General features: G+C 37.0%; 1 protein-coding gene across 1 annotated transcript; it reads right to left on the minus strand.

The window, feature by feature from the left end:
• Window positions 1–829: 829 nt before the first annotated feature.
• LOC149001741 (uncharacterized) lies at window positions 830–16,553 on the minus strand. The gene is made up of 5 exons (XM_089137269.1): window positions 16,152–16,553; window positions 15,209–15,286; window positions 12,972–13,071; window positions 2,034–2,173; window positions 830–1,157 (listed from the first exon to the last, which is right to left on the minus strand). Exons 1-5 carry the CDS (start codon window positions 16,458–16,460, stop codon window positions 948–950), a joined length of 837 nt encoding a protein of 278 aa, XP_088993395.1. The 5' UTR covers window positions 16,461–16,553; the 3' UTR covers window positions 830–947.
• Window positions 16,554–17,496: the final 943 nt, after the last annotated feature.

Raw genomic sequence — 17,496 nt, forward strand, 5'->3', positions numbered from 1 at the left:
GCCCTAATGTAACTGATGTGGGATTATAAATCTATAACTCCTCAACATCTCAAAACATCTTATAAATGAAATGATGGAAACATCTATGGAAAAACCCGAGTACATAAGATTCAATGTATCTATGTGGTATGGTTTGCACAAGAAATGGCAGCTGGATATAACATGCAAGATATTCTAACATTGTCATTAATGTCAGCTGGATATAATTAATGCCTGAATCAATACCAGATACACTGTATATCAATGCAAACCCCACTCACCTTCCTGCAGAACTTCAGAATAATCAACAATGCAGGGCATGTTCGCAATTCCAGCACGTTGGTTTCCTTAGTGAAACTTTAATAAATTCTATTGAATACAATTTCCTCAACCAGTAAAAAAGGATATCCACTACTCCAAAACAAACTCGAAATAAACCTCCACAAAATGGACCTAAATCAGTTAAAACTTGTGCTTATGAACATACAAATTTCAGTTCTTATGGGAAAAACAAAAGAGGATTAAGATGTTGAGAAATCCCAGCACAGAAGAGTCTTATGCAAAATAAACAAGTTTTTGGATCCCTTAGTCTTGACTCTTGACATCATATTTTATTGTTCTCTTGCATGATTCATGCAGTGAAAAACAAATAAGGATCAGAATCACCTCAAATACCCAACTGATTAGATGCAAACACGCCAATATAGAGGTAATAGGATTGGTTATCTAACATGTTCTTGAACAAGCTTATCACATTTCATGAATAGAGGCAAGAGGATAACCTTGTTCTGACTTCCGGGGGATATGATGAATGTACAAGGAAGCAGATGAGAAGATAATACATACAAAGTAATGTAGAAGATCCATTCTAGTAGGCTACTGGTCGTCTGTCATGTCCTCAAATAGCTTTTAACATTAACAAAATACACACAGGAGGAGGTTCTGTCATCTGACATTCTCAAATAACCTTATTCTGACTTATGAAGGTTATGAAGAATGTACAAGGAAGCAGACGACAAGAAAATACATACAGAGTAACTTAGAAGATCCAATCCTGTAGCTATTGTCACCATCTTGCTCTTTTCAAACATCTTTACAAGAAGAATCATGACAATAACGTGTCCAACCTTTGTCTTCAATTCATCCAGTGAACTGATTTCCATCCATTTTGGTCTCTCCTACAGATCAATAGCAAGAATCTTACTCAAGTTTTTAGATATTAGCATTAAGCTCTGTTTGAACACGAGCAATGAACATCAATAAGCTGACCCGCAGGTAAACCCAGACCAGAGTTTACTTTTAGTGAGACATAAGAATACCAAATTTGTCAATGACATAAAAATAGTTTCCATGCATATCATTCAAAATCCTGCCAAGGCATGTACGCTTATTAGTTACATAGGACTGACAGATTCTGAGTCCGCACCACAGATGCCAATTAAACATAGATGCATATTTAATTTTTAAACTAGGGTATCTACACTCATGGTAACAAAAGGACGTTTATTTATCATCCATCATCCCAAATAGATTTCAACATGTTAACTACCAACACAATAGTTTGGAACCCTAACTAGAGGGTATCCCATCCCATAGATAAGTTATCCCCATTTTTCTTCATTCATCAGCTAAAACGTCTCTGAAAAAAAGCAAAGACATGAAAAAATTTTAAGGGAAAACGGTAACCCCCATATTAATGGATGGGTTGGCCAAGTTCAACCTAAGGGGCATTTTCAACAATTCAAACGGATCTAGTATCCTTTTCTTTCAATGCATAAATTTAGTTGACTGGAGTATCAAATGAATCCAGTGTTCGACACATAATTTAAAGGTCAAAATGCCTGCAAATTATTATATGTTAATGCTAAGCAGCATCTTTTAGATGCAGAATTTGCTGTTATCTAATTTATTAAGGAGTGTAATGTGAGCTCCACAATACCAGCAAATTTAACAGAAAGTTAAACATCAATTACCAACAGTAAAAGGAAAGGAGATGAGGGTTCCTCTAGCAGCAAAAACATGCTTAGAGTTCAGTCCAAATAAATGTCACTTACCTTCAATGCAAACATCCCAAACAGAGAAGATCCCTTGGAATGGCCATTTTTGGAGGATACACCAGGAGGCTCATTACTGATAAATAGTCCATACAAGCCCATGCCAAATATCAACATGACAGTTCCAGCAAGGTAAACATCTGCATTAAGATGAGATTGCCTCTTTAATTTGTAATATCAAGTGGAAATATCAACCATAAAAGAACATGGAATTCCTCAAACTCTTGTCCCTCTAGGTTGAGTGAGGTTGAGGGAAATGCCATAACCAAACAGCAAAGCTGAATTCTGTACCAAGCAGAAGTAGAATGGGTTGACTATGTGATAAATACCACACAAGTATAAAAATTTTCTTATCAAATTTATCTTTTGAAATAATTGTAAAGTGTGACCTTACTATTTGAAATAGTAAGGTTGCTCCAAGTGATCATGCGTTCAAGTATGGAAACAGGCACTCTGCAAAAGTAGGGTAAGGCCGTCACATTATGACCCTCAAAAGCCTTGTGCATTGGATACACCCTTTTGAACTTAATATTTCATAGAATATTTTCTCCAAAGTAGCAATATGTGATTGAACTTTTGTTAAGTTAATTACTTTCATTTTTCATTTTCCCTTGGGGATGAGGAGAACTCAGCACTTGCCTTATCAGTAACTAGACTTATATATAATGTATGAGGTTCAGTACTACAAAACCTAAAACATGAAAAGACCACACAGAGGTCTTCGAAGAAAATGCAAAACAAGCAAACACCACCACCTTGTTGTAATACAGTAGTAACAGTAAGAAGGATACAATTGTCCATTTAAGATATCTTATTGTAATAGTCCCACACCAGAAATATCTGTTTTCTTCTTGTCATATACTAATATAGAAAAATGTTTGCTATGTCACTTTGACATGAGTCAGGATTTCTCAAACCATTCAACATGGTCAAAGCCACAGATCTGAAAACTTTCTGCAAAAAATACCCTTGAGCCCCATCACCTCCCCCCTTCCCTTCTGCCTCTCTCTCTCTCTCTCTTCCTCAAACCCCATCGCCTCCTTCCCACGGTGGCCTAGGACCACTACCGGCAACTTTGCCTAGCCTTCCACCAGCACTCTGCCAGCCTTCCTCCAACTAGCAAGAGGTCCTAGGACCCTTGCCTCTCTCTTGTGAGGCTTCTAGGGTTATCCCTAATCAGCAAGGAAGCCTTGATCTCATCTGAAAATTTTCTGCAAAAAATACCCTTGAGCCCCATCACCTCCCCTCTTCCCTTCTGCCTCTCTCTCTCTCTTCCTCAAACCCCATCGCCTCCTTCCCACGGTGGCCTAGGACCACCACCAGCACCTTTGCCTAGCCTTCCACCAGCACTCTGCCAGCCTTCCTCCAACTAGCAAGAGGTCCTAGGACCCTCGCCTCTCTCTTGTGAGGCTTCTAGGGTTATCCCTAATCAGCAAGGAAGCCTTGATCTCACAACCAACCCTCCTTTCGATCCCTGGAATGACCCTGAGTATTGCCTCCTCTCTGAGATCTTCCTAAGGCCTTCACCTCCTTGTTTCTCTCCTTCTAAACCTTTCTTTTACCTACTGCCTCCCTTCCATGGCGTTTGCCCCTTGGTGGTAAGCCCTTTTCTCCTACCAAGGGTTCGTTTTTTCCTTATTAATGTTTTGATCTTGTCTTCAGATCAGTTATTTTCTTTGATTCTCTGAGATGGCCTCTGATTTTATTACCCCCGCCACTTCTGGTACAACTTCTCCCCATTCCAGACGACCCATGTCAAACTCAACAGGACTAATTATCTGCAATGTCTAGTTCTGTTTTCTTATGGTGGGTGCTCGTGGCGTTACATGTCATCTTCACAGTACATCTGTTAAGCTCTCTACTCCTAGTACAACACAAGACAAGTGGGAGACTAATGAATGCTTGGTTATAGGATTCCTTTTTAATTCCATTGGATACAGTATTGCAAAGAGTTATTTTCTACTACCAGATGCTGCCACAATTTGAAAGGCTGCCGAGGAAACCTACTTGAAGGTTGAAACAATGCTCAATATTTTGAGATTCAACGTGAAATCCATCAGCTACAGTAGAAGGAACTCACTTTGGCCCAATAATATAATATTATCCGTGGATATTCTCACTCTTGATTTTTACAAAGGCTTCACTCCAACTAGTGTAGCTGATGTTGCTGCCTATCAAAAGTGGGAAGATAAACTCCATGTTTATGATTTCTTGGCTGGACTAAATATTGAGTATGATCAAATATGGGCTTATATCCTCTCACGGGAACTTTTTCCATCCTTGATACGAGCATATGTGATGGTTGAAACTGAAGACAGCCGCCGGACAATGATGAACAATGTCAGAGCGATCTACATTGGTGGCTAGTACAGGAGGTTCTCAGACACAAACGAGTGATTATTGTGGTCGAGAACATCACACCAAGGACAAGTGTTAGAAGTTGCACGGACGACTAGCCACTTGTCGTGGAGGCAGGCGGACAGCCAATCGGAATGGAAATCCTCAAGCATCTGACCATCAAGCCAATTTGAAAGATCAGAGTGCTCTAACACATCTTTCCTCAGATGAACTTCAACATCTTTGTCAGTTAATGACCAAACTTGAAGTGTCTTCTTTTATGCCGACTTCCAGTGCTAGTGTGGTCTCTGCCATGGTCCCCCATCTAACACACATCCCACCACAAGTACCTTCAGTTGTCACAGCGTCACCACGAGTCCTTCCTCCTAGATAATTAACTTTGGGGCAACCGATCATATGACTGGTTCTTTGATTCTGTTTCCTACATATTCTCCTACATATTCCTCTGTTCCTTTAAATCACAATGTTCGTATTGCAAATAGGTCTCTTTCCGTTGTGTTTGGAAAGGGTTCCATCATTTGTTTTCCTTCTTTACAATTGCCCTTTGTTTTGCATATTCCTAAATTTTCTACCAATATTTTATTTATTAGTAGCCTTACTTATGAACTGAACTACAAAATAACCCTCTCTTTTTCCTTCTCATTGTGTGTCTTAAGACCTGGAAATAGGATGTACAATTGGTAGTGGTAAACAGCAAGGGGTGGCTCCATCTGCTAGATGGGTCTCCATCAACGTTGACTACGGTCTCCGATTATGATTCTACCCTGCATCTTGTTATATTATTATTTTATATTGTGTGTGAATGTGTCAGTCTTTAAGATTATTAAAGGATCTGATGGTTGGTTTGATGGTTTAATCAAATAATCCGAGTGTAGTTAAAGAATAACTTAAACGAGATTATATTTTGATTGATATTTTGGTCGAGGTCAGACATCGCTTGTGGGTCCCACAACGGTAGAATTAGACTGAACTGAAAACGAGGAAATGATCAGCATAATTTTTGAACCCGAAGGTATTAATATTTACACCTCAAAGTGGGCCTTGCATAAGATAATAGGGCGGGCCCACGAGCCCATAAAGAAGCCCACTATTTAATTAAATATATGGTAGTGGTAAACAGCAAGGGGTGGCTCCATCTGCTGGATGGGTCTCCATCAACGTTGACTACGGTCTCCGATTATGATTCTCCTACTCTTTTCACTTCACTACAGTGGCATTGTTGTTTAGGCCACATCCCCTTACCCACTTCATCTAAGCTTTTTCCAGATTTAATTAAGCATTGTAACTTAGATGACTTTCATTGTGATGCTTGCATTTTGGCAAAGCAGACTAGATGTTTATCCTGTTTTTAATAACTGAAATATTTCTTTTTTTGTTATTCACTCTAATATGTGGGTCCATCTCAAATTGTTTCTACTTTTGGTTATCTTTGGTTTCTCACCTTTATTAATTGTTGCACTAGAACCACATAGGTTTACTTTCACCAAAAAAGAGATTTGTTTTTTTCTTTCATAAAAATCCTACACACTAACAATGGGACTGAGCATTTGAGTGGGGAATTTCTTTCTAATCTGGTTGACTATGGGATTATCCATTAGACTAGTTCTGTTGACACTCCACCTCAAAATGGAATGGCCAAACACAAAAATAGACACTTCTTGATTTGCCCGCTCTCTTTTATTTACTATGCATGTGCCACCTTAGTTTTGGGGGGATGTCATTCTCAATGTAGCCTATCTCATGTAAGAAGTAAGAACGTCTTTCTCACTCACCTTTACTTGTTAAACACACTTCTTAAGTGTTTATTCCAATTTCCTATGTTCTTGGTCTCTTTCAATGTGATTTGACTTTGATAGGTGACTATATTTTGAATATTTTTTATGCCTTTCTCTCCTTAAATGCAAGTAAGAGAAAGGTTGAGTCCTTTTAAAATTTGAATATTTTAAAAAAAATCTAGTTCAACTAATGACTTGAGATGGTTATGATCAGAACTATAGAAATAAAAAATCATATTTTTTCAATCATACTTTGAGTTAATACAGCTAGCGTTGAGGAACAATTGACAATTTTCTAAACTACTTATTATAATGATTTCTTAAAATGGATAACATAAAACTTACCCATTTCTTTAATAAATTAAGGTGGGGAATAAATGGTTAACCGTCCAGGTTATTTGTTCATATAGAATTCACTTTTTTAAGTATATTAGGCTCTTACAGCCAAAAACATAAACCGAATTAAATTCTAAGGGAGGCTAAATCATACTTTGGTAAGAATGTAAGATCATATGTTAAAATAGGGGGGCTTTTTTCTCACTTTTTTCTTAGTTAATATGTTTTTTTTTCCTTAGAAATCTTCTAATAATTTAATGTAGTGCATAGCTCATTTAAAAATTCAAATCTAATAACAAAAATATTAAAAAAATAGGACGAAAAAAAAAATGTAACTACTAACTAGTGATCTAAGAGGGTTAATTATATTTTTTGCTGCCAGAAGGACTCTCTTTGAGGTTTTTCGGTAGATAATGCTTAACAACCCATGCGCTCCTACTCGAAAGGCAAGTTTGGTGGTGCAAATGATACAACAACAATCCCCGAATCAAAAGTACCATTTTTTTATAATATCCGATAAAATTAGTTGATTCTATCTACCGAAACTAATTTTCAAATGTTTTCTACAGATACACTCTCATACCCTGAGTAAAAAGGTTAGGGGAGATAAGTCAATTTGAAATTCTCTCCAAAGCAAACCTTTTTTCTCACAATTACTATTAGTTATTACCATTAATTATTAAAAAGGCATTACCCATATAGGTTTGATTCAAAACGGTTTCAAAGACAATCACAATCTGTATCGGGATTACCCCTTTTAGGCCCTACCAACATAATATTTTTCAAAAAGACAAAAGACTTGTGGTCTTAAAATGTATCTCCATTTATTTACAAGTTTGATTCTAAAAAAATTCTAACTTAATTGAATTAAAAATTTGATTACAAATAACTCATATTTATTTACATAAATTTTATTAATAAAAATATAGAATGTTACTCAGCGTGTAAATGACTAAACGAATAACTGAAATCCGCTTTCAGATCTCCATCGGCATCTGTTTAAGGGTATCCAAATCCATTTGATTACTAATAGGATGTGCCGATGTGGATAAGGTAATACTCTTCAGACTGATTATTATTTAATTAAATTACTTATTTGAATTTATTTTTTTTTAATAAATTTTTACTTGAGATAAGTGATCTTTTTTTTGGATTTTCTATTGAAATAAATATTAAAGTAATTAAATTCTTAAATTCCAAACTCAGTTCAGGAAAATAAATGGTAAAGATGTCAACAAATAGTCCAAAACTTATATTCAATATGTATTTAACTATTTATACCCTTTCTAATTTGTTATTCGATGAAAATTCGGGTTATTATATGTAAGCTCGAAGGGAAAAAGAAAAAGACTTATCTCAATTCTCAATTTCTAACTTCTAAGATAGTGGTCAAACTTCATTCCAAATTTCCAATCTCTCTCTCTCTCTCTCTCTCTCTTCCTCTTTTATTATGTTTTTTCCTTTGGTTTTTCTCCAGCAGCAAAGAGTTAAAATTATTCATGAAATAGAACAGGTAGAGAGAAGAATTGTAATTAAATTTAGGCATATTTGAAAGTCAAGTCAATTATAGAGAAGGTCACACATAAACTCTTTTTGTAAACTTAGAAACATCAGAGATTCAGAATTCAAAAGGGATCTGATAAAATGAAAAGTTTATCTTCAAAGTCAAGCACTTAAGCGGTTAAGCCGTAGGTAAGTATGTTTTCATTCACAATTGTTCGATAAATTGATATCTTTATTCAATACAAAAAAAAAATCATATTCAAAACCTTGTTAACAAGTAAATAGACGATAATTTAGTATTCAACAAAAAAAAAAGTATTTTTTTTGTAGTTAAAGAAAATGATGTTTTTTACAAACATAGCTATATGTCTTTAATAAAAAGTTTTGAAATATCACAGTAGAGGCAAAAGAAAGATGTCAATATTCATGATGAGAAGTTGGGGTGTAGATTTGTTAGATACTAATTCTCTATATACTAGTTTTTATTATTTATAAATAGTCAAAAAAAAATCAATATTTTTTTGAACTAAAAATGACTTAGTTGGAAAATTTGAAGTTACCTTAAAAATAATATAAAAAGTGAATTTATAGTCATAATATGATCAAAATGACTAAATGTCAAAATCAATACTTATATCAATGTTAGTATGAAGATTAGGGTAAAAATCTAGTACATGATCATTGTCAAATTAATATTAAGATTAGAGCCAAAATTAGGGACAGGATCAGGGCCAAAATCAAATAGATGCTTATTACATAGGTTATGAGGTTATAATTTATTTTTATTAATTTTCAACAAAACATGATTATGTTTCTAAAATTTGACACGTGTCAAGTATCCACCCATATGTATCACAATTAATTCCTCTCCATGTGGGTGGAGGGTCCAGAGTCTCCAAACTCAAATGAGGGCCAAAACCAGGGCCAAGATCAAGGCCAGGATCAGGGCCAAGATCAGGGCCAGGATCAAGGCCAATATCAGGGCCAAGATCAGGGCCAGGATCAGGGCCAAGATCAGGGCCAAGATCAGGGCCAAGATCAGGGCCAAGATCAGGGCCAAAATCATAGTTTTGGAATTGAATAAAAATTAGAGTTTTATAAGACACAAGGTCGTGGCTCTCTTTAGGAGGGCCACGACGGATTTTGAAGAGTTCTTCATCAACAATCAGCAATCAAATTCAAGTTCCAGTAGCCATTAATTAATTCCCTCATCTTCTTCAGGAGCTACAGCAGCAACCAAGTAAGTCCAGCAACCCCCACCCCATCGCAGGCACTCTCTCTTCCTTCCCCTCTATTCTCAGGAAGCCCCAGCCCTTGCCTCACCTTCCCCTACCCTAGCAAGGGATACCCAGCCCCTCCCCTGCCTGTCCAAACTTTCCCACCCTCCTTCTTCCCCATGGCAACCCTAGAACCCCACCCCCTGCAACTTCCACATTCCCAGCCCTTAACTCTCCTTTCTCCTCACCCTAAGTCTCGAGGGTCACACCTTCCCCCAGACCCTAGCCCTACTTTTAATTTCCCAATTAAACCCAGTTTCCTTATTTCTAGAAATTCTTTGCTTATCATCTTCTTCCTTAGAAAATTTTGCAGATTTTAAACTTCTGAAATCTGAACCTGTTTCAACTTCTGACCATACCCTACAGTCTAGACCAATAAAAATCAGTTCTGAAATTATAAAAACAGCAAGTATAGACCTTTTCCTACCCTAACCGAAACCCCTCCAAGCCCTAGTTTCTGATTCTGTTATAATTTCAATCTGAAATTCCTGAGCAGCCCTTAGATTTAGGGAAATTACCATACTACCGTTAACCCTAAATCTGGGTTTTCATCATCTACCTCTGGGTGTTGTAGTTATGTTGGCAACTTGGTGACTTGGAATAAAAAACAGGCAGTGGTTGCAAGGTCCAATGCTGAAACTGAATTTAGAGCAATGGCACAAGGAATTTGTGAGGTGTTATGGCTAAAGGGACTACTTCTAGAGTTTGGACCAGATTCTAAGACACCTATACAGCTGTATTTGGACAGTAAATCAGCAATCAGTTTAGCTCATAATCCGGTACAACATGATAGAACCAAGCATGTGGAGATTGATAGATACTTCATCAAGAAGAAGACTGAGTCTAAACTGATCCGTATCTCCTTTGTGACTTCTGACAATCAAAGGTCTGATGTGCTTACAAAGAGTTTTGAGTACCAAAGCCTTTCATAATATTACAAACAAGTTGGGCATGATTAATATCTATGCACTAACTCGATGGGGGGAGTGTTAGAATACAATAGTAAATATCTATGCACTAACTCGTTTAGGATATCTTATTGTAATAGTCCTACATCAGGAATATTTGTTTTCTTATTGTCATACTACTAATATTAATAAAGGCCTGCTATGTCACTTTGACATAAGTCAGGATTTCTCAGACCATTCAATAGACCTATGGATCTTCCAAACATTATCTGCAGTTTTCATAAAGGCCAAACAATTAGGACCTATTTGGAGTCACTTCTCTACAATGGTTCTAAGGGGATTTTCACTCTCTTGCCCCTCTACTTTTATTTGCATTTGGGGCAATGTATCCGAAGTGATTTTACCAACTCTTTTACTCTTCTCCTTTAGAGCAGTTTTCACTTGACAATCCTCCAAATTGCTAGGGCTTAATTTATTTTAGAAATCCATTCACTGAACACACATTGATGTAATCCCTAGGGCTAGGGGTAGTTGGGGAATTTCCCAGGATTCTTAGGTTTCTCCAGGATTTGCAGCAAAAGGGGAAGGATGTTTCAGGGGCTGTAGTGTATTCTAGGGCCAAGTATCTTTGCTGTAACAGAATATTAGGTCTGATAGTTGATGCAATTTGAAATTCCAGATTTCAAATTTCAAATTGAAGCTCAAACTAGTGATAGGGTGGGTTTTAGCCAGGGTAGGTTAGGGGTTTGTAGTAATGGTTCTGTAAGACAGAACTAGAGTCAAAGGTTTTAAGAAGGTCACGTTCTATTAACTTAGGGTTTCAGAGGGTTTAGAATTTCTGCAGATTCTCCCAAGGAAGAAGATGATTTGACGAAAAATTCTGGTTTAGGGAAGTAGGGTTGCTTGGGAAAATAATGGAAGGGGTGTGTGCTAATGCTTGTTGTGACTCTAGGGGAAGGGGAATGGAGTCAAGGGGGGCTGAGGAGGTGGGGCTAAGAGACGGGGATGGGCTGTTGCTCACACAAGAAAGGGGGATGGGAATGGAAGGGCAACGGTTGGCTTGAGGGAAGGGGTATGGTGCTACACTTACTTGAAGACTTGAATTAGTGCTGCTGCTGCTGTTTGAAGGAGAAGAAGAAGACTAAATCGCAGAAACAATGTCACAAACGTAGCTGCAGCTACCCATCTCAGGATCCCACGACTGCTCTCAAGTTCATTCTTTCAACTCAATTTTTCATTCATCAAATCAGAAATTATAATGCAAGAAGAGGCTATTTATAGCCTAAATATAAAAGGCTCTGACTGGGGTTGGACCTCCTTAATAGATAAGGATTCCAACTCTAGACAACCATACTCAAAAAGGAATCAAATTACTACAAGATCACAACCTTAGAATTGGACTTGTCAAGACACTTAACTTGGGAATCAAGCAAACAACTTCCAAACAAAAATAACAACAATCTCTAAAAGATAAGAAGTTAAGAACCCTTTGGATAAGGAATCTTATCTTAACCACAACTAACTTCTAAGGATTTGGACACTTCATAATTCAAGATTGATTAGCCCAAATAGAAAAACAAAAGTAAATGTATGACCCTAGGATTGAGGGAATTTCATCAAAACCCATATTTAGCCCTAAAAGGGGAACGGAAAATGACCAAAATGCCCCTGGGCTGGTTTGGCCCATCCTGGATTGGCTTCTATTTTCAAGTGGGCTTGGCCCCCTTTTTGGCTCTTCTTGGGCTGTTTGGGGCCAGGTTACATCACACACATAGAGACTCAGGGTATGCCTTTCTTCTACTTCATTCCTCTGACCCCTCGACTCCCCACAACAACCAATTTCTGCTCCAAACAAAGAATTAGAAGAAACAGCCAAAAGTTATGACGACCAATATGACATTGAGGGTCATTAACCCCACAAAATTTATGGTTTAGATTTGCAGAAATTGTAACAAGTTCTAATCTAATAATTTTTTATTACTTTCCTTTCTTCTTTTTCTTTTTTTTTTTTTTTTTTGTGGGGGGGGGGGGGTGTTGTTGTATGGTTGGAAATAAATACAACATAAAAGGAGACAGAAAACAGAATATCTGCCTGGGGAGATTAAACAAATCATCTACTAGGTGTCTAGGTTATGGTAGAGGGTTTTGACCAACCATTGAAGGAGACAGAAACAAAGAAGCAGAAGAAGAAAAAGCCAAAAGTTATGACGACCAATATGACATTGAGGGTCATTAGCCCCACAAAATTTATGGGTTAGATTTGCAGAAATTGTAACAAATTCTAATCTAATAATTTTTTATTACTTTCCTTTCTCCTTTTTTTTTTTTTTTTTTGGGGGGGGGGGGTGGTTGTTGTACGGTTGGAAATAAATACGACATAAAAGGAGAGAGAAAACAGAATATCTGCCTGGGGAGATTAAACAAATCATCTACTAGGTGTCTAGGTTATGATAGAGGATCTAAATGGCGGGAATATGATAATTGGTGGCCTAGGCGGTCTATAAGGTTTTGCCATGTAGAATGTATGCATGTGTTGCAAGGTAGTACTGGAATCCTTGGCCATATTCCCATAAATGTGCTTTAATGGACATTTCTTTACTGCAGAAGTGATGCCACAAGCAGAGGGATAGACTTAAAATTTAAGCCTGCAAGACACTCTGCAGTATGTGATGAGGAAAGCATTTAGTCAACCATCTATTGTTTTATCTAGCTGTTGAATTGGACTGCTGATGGCTAAGAAAACAGAAACACATTCATGAAAGTAAGCTTTAAGAATCTAACCAATAGCTTCAACTAAACGTAGAACCATCTGCCCTGTATGAACTCCTTTGAGACATCCTGACCAGTATACCTTGTATGCTTCAAAAATATAAACACATCCCTGCAGAGAACAGAAGCTAGTATTACTAAGCTTCATGATATCCAGATCAAACAGGGGAAAACATACAAACAAAAAATCCATGCCTAGAAGACAGAAGAATTACCAAAATACCTGCACCCTATCAAATATGTGTACAATAGTAAAAGAAATATGCAAGTCAGAAACCTATAAGGTGCAAAAATCAATCTCCCTAAGGATGAAACCTCCACATGGATCAAATTCTTAACGTTCATCCCTCTGTGGAAAGAAAAACAACAGTTCTATTCACCCAAAAAATAAAAATTCACCCCAAAAAAAACAGTTCTCACTTCTAGTTAATCAATATTTTTAAATGACCAGTGGCTCTTAGAACTTATTATTTGCAACCGAACAAGCAGAAGCGCGGAGATTAGCAGATGGGGGAAAAAAACAATACCATTAAAGATGAAATGACCATCATATAGAAAATTAAAAGCCACAGGGCTAACTTGTATTTGGAGCATAGCATATGAAAACTAAAAGACTTCTCAGCTGCAGACATTAGTTATTTTGGGAACACCTTTTCAACTTACCTGCCTCATCTTTTTCTATAGTCTATACAAGGCCTGCCTTTCTCAATAAATTTCCAAAATTAAAAAGTGTTAGAATTTCAGTACCTTTAATCAACCTAGGGACTGAAAGAACATTGAGAAAGAAGAAGAAGAATCAAGAAGACAGAAGAAGGCTATCGCAAGCAGGAAGAAGGCTTGCAATCATGTATTTTCCCCAATCACAGGTTCCTCTAATCTGCCCCTACTTAAGTGATGGCAGGATAACAATCAAAATAAAACTGAAAACCTAATCTAACACACAAAGAGTAATGGCAGAATTGCCCTTGCAGTTGCCGCTAGAAATAGAAATCCTAGCCATTACAAACTTAAACAAAAGAAAATAATTGTATTGCTTCCATTATATAGCTCTACACAGTTAGAATTTTTCCCTTGGCAACGTAAATTTATCAAAGCTTTAACATGATTAATTTGGGAAGACACCTGAAAATTAAGACTTTCAAACTTCCAATGTCAAGATGTCTTCTACTATTTTCAAATTGTTGGATTTTATATCAAGAAAGATGGAAAATTCAACAAATTAGAGCTTTTGGAATGCAAAGTAATTGGGTATTTGACACATTAGCCATCAGTATCTAAGAAGCTTCAAGATGCAACTCCATATTAAAGTACTTCTGAGTTTGCATCTTGGTAAACTCCGAACTTCTATTTGTAGTTATTGATTGGAATTTGGAACAAGTAGCCTTTTGATTCACATGCATGAAATGCTTACTGGATTATAATGCTTACTGTTAGCTAAATATAGTTTAAAACTTATAACTTGACTTGATCTCTTATTCAAATTAGAAGAATGGTTGACAAGTATGAAATGAAAACCACCTTTCTGAAATAAGTTCACAAATGAACATGGCTTCTGAAAGATCAAATGCATTTACAGTTGCATGCAACCCAGCTTCTACAAGAATAGCACCTAAGAAGAATTCATTGAAACCATAACAATAGAATATACATTTCACTTGATACTGTATTCTGTGCTACATTTACTCTTAAAAGCTCCTAGATTCTTTAGTAGTCACTTGAGATCCGAATCCACGTCCATATGAATAATGTAATAGCTCATAAAGAAGCCGCAGATCCACATGGGTCAGTGCTACTTATTGCAGGTCCAAATCCTGATTAAAAGGGACAGGGGAGTAGGTAAAAAGAGCAGAGAGAACTCTTGTTATAGCATAATTCACACTTCCAAATCATGACTTGGTGCTAACAATAAGTTGTAACATAACAAAGCGGCAAATATGTGGTCAGTCAAAGCAGGCCTTAAGTTCCTTTTGCGAGACACACCACAACATAACTGGTAATGACAACCAAAAACTCATATTTGCCTTTCTGCTTTAGTATTAGGCTTTTTATATAACAGGACACTGTTCTATTTACAACCAACCATATAAAGCTGTAAGGGGTAAAATTTTCAAGGTATATCAAACTTCAATTGCAAACTAACAGATGATAATTCAATTTCATGCTTTCACCAGACAATCACAAATGTAATATGGATGATACCAAGATTTTCATTCTTAACGAGAAGGAAATAGTGTCGTGAGGAAAATTACATTCAAAAAGCACAACAACGACCCCGCCAAAGAGCCTCCAACAGCCAGAAGTGCCAAGAAACGGAAGTCAAAGATTGCCTGCTCAATAGAAATGCAAACATGAATAACTTCTACCAGACCAGAATATGGATGTAGAAAAAGCATAAATCGATCCCAATGGTATAACTTCATCACTAAATGGACTCAGCTACATGTCTCCTTCCAAAGATGAATTAAAAGCAATAAAAGTAACAGAAAAGGGCATGGCAATAACAGGCATATTCTCCTTCAAATATGAACAATAAAGACCATGTTCATCACTTAAGCAGTGATGCAGATCTACCACCAAATTAGGCTCCCTAGGAATAGGCCTAGGGCTTGGTCATACAGGTAATGGGTTACCAATGTAATCAGCCATCTAATTGGTCCTAAAACATGGGTACATGACTTGACTGCGAAAATCTCCCATACTTAGAAAAGAAAAGAAAGAAGCTGCACTTCTATGCCATAAATTAGGTATACTGTTGATTCAAGCTTAGCCGAAGTCCGTACCCGAACTAGTCAATTGACAGCGTAAGAAGCAGTTTGATTGGCCTAACACTTGATATAAATAAAGCTAATGAGTTTGTATTCTTATATTATACACAGGAGAGGATATTGAATTAAGGAAGGAAACAACCTCCTATCCTAATTATATAAAATAATATTTTATAAAAAATGACCAAGAAAAAGAAACTGAAAGTACAATTATACATCATATAAAATACAAAAGAATCAAAACAAAATTGGCACAAATTGTCTCAGAAAAACATTATTTTATTACTAATATGTAACGACTGAGAACAGCTAGAGCTTCAACAAATATGGCGTCTCGTGAAAAACATCTCTCAACAATTCAATACATTCAATCAAACAAAGTAAGTTGAAAGGTTGAAGATTGAAGAGAGAAAACCAATTAGTTTACTTTCTCGATGGAGGATTCAGCAGAGTGGACAAAGCGAGTAACTGGACTGCCATTGGGACTGGCAAGCGCGTAATTAAAATTTGGTTTCGACGGCAGAGAGGATTCGACATAGGGTTTCTTGGTCACGGGGTTAGAAGAAGTGACGCTCTCGGTAGAAGAGTATTCAGGGGATGACGACGATGATGTGGAGCTCATAGCATCAATCTGCAAGGTGAAGCGTCTGTGATTTTGGGGAGGGCGATGAAGTGAAACGAAGGAGCCAGGTGGAAGAGCCACTGACATTGAGGTAGACAAAGCCATCATCATCATCTTCTTCTTCGAAATTGGCAATGAGAAGAAGAAGAAGGAGAAGAATATACTGAGCAGCTATGAAGCGAGACATCGAGAGCTGAAGGGTTGGAGCTTCTGATTTGCAGGTGCTGTCCCTATCGTTCTCCGTCAAAGTTTTATGTCCTGTAGCGGGTAGGGAAATAACGAACGGTCCTCCACGAACCTGATTGGCTTCCCGCGAACGTTGATTGTCAAGTTGTGGGGCCCAGATGATTTTTTCCTTATCTTCTGATCATTGATGCAGGTGTGAAAAGACGGAAATAAGACGCAAGACCTTTCAAACTTATGGGTTATCAGTTATCACTGATAACTTTGAAGTTGCCACCGCTAGCACATCCATCCACGTGATCAAAACATGAAGAGAAAGTTTCCCTTTGGGTTTTAGAAATATTAATTCATTTTAAGCACGTAGATCCTTTGTCTATATAGGGCATTGTTTGGGCCGATATATTTGGGCTCTAGAAATATTAATCCATTTTTAACATGGACATCCTCTACGTCTGGGCAAGGGCGTGAGTCTGTGTGTTCTTCTGAATGATGCCTAGTCCGTGGTACTCAAGTGGGTGCACCGATATCATGGCAGGGCATTGTTTAGGCGAACACACAAACATACGCCTTGCCCGAACGCAAAAGATGTAGATCCCCCTTTAAATGTGGGTCGACATGATTGGCGCAAGAAAGATTTTCAATTTAACACTTTGAGATGGTTTTAGTTGATAAAGATCAACATCTCGTAAATAAATGGTTAAGAATTTTAATATCTTTAGAGTTAAGATTTTTTTCCTTGTATATATGAGTTCTCTCATGAAGATTAATCAAGATGTGCATACCAAACACCTCTGCTACCAAAAAAAAGGAATTCAATTCAATCAAATTGTAATGGTAGAACCAATGGAAATTTGGTGTATGTCCTTCCATAAATATTGCTTAATTTAATACCTAATTGTTTATTGTGCATTTTTCAGATTTATGGATGCGTTTGTTAATGCTTATATTCTCAAACACATTTTTTTAT

The sequence above is a fragment of the Hakea prostrata genome, chromosome 10 (assembly GCF_041222555.1).
Source record: "Hakea prostrata isolate BN-2017 chromosome 10, UWA_Hpros_2, whole genome shotgun sequence".
NCBI lineage: Eukaryota > Viridiplantae > Streptophyta > Magnoliopsida > Proteales > Proteaceae > Hakea > Hakea prostrata.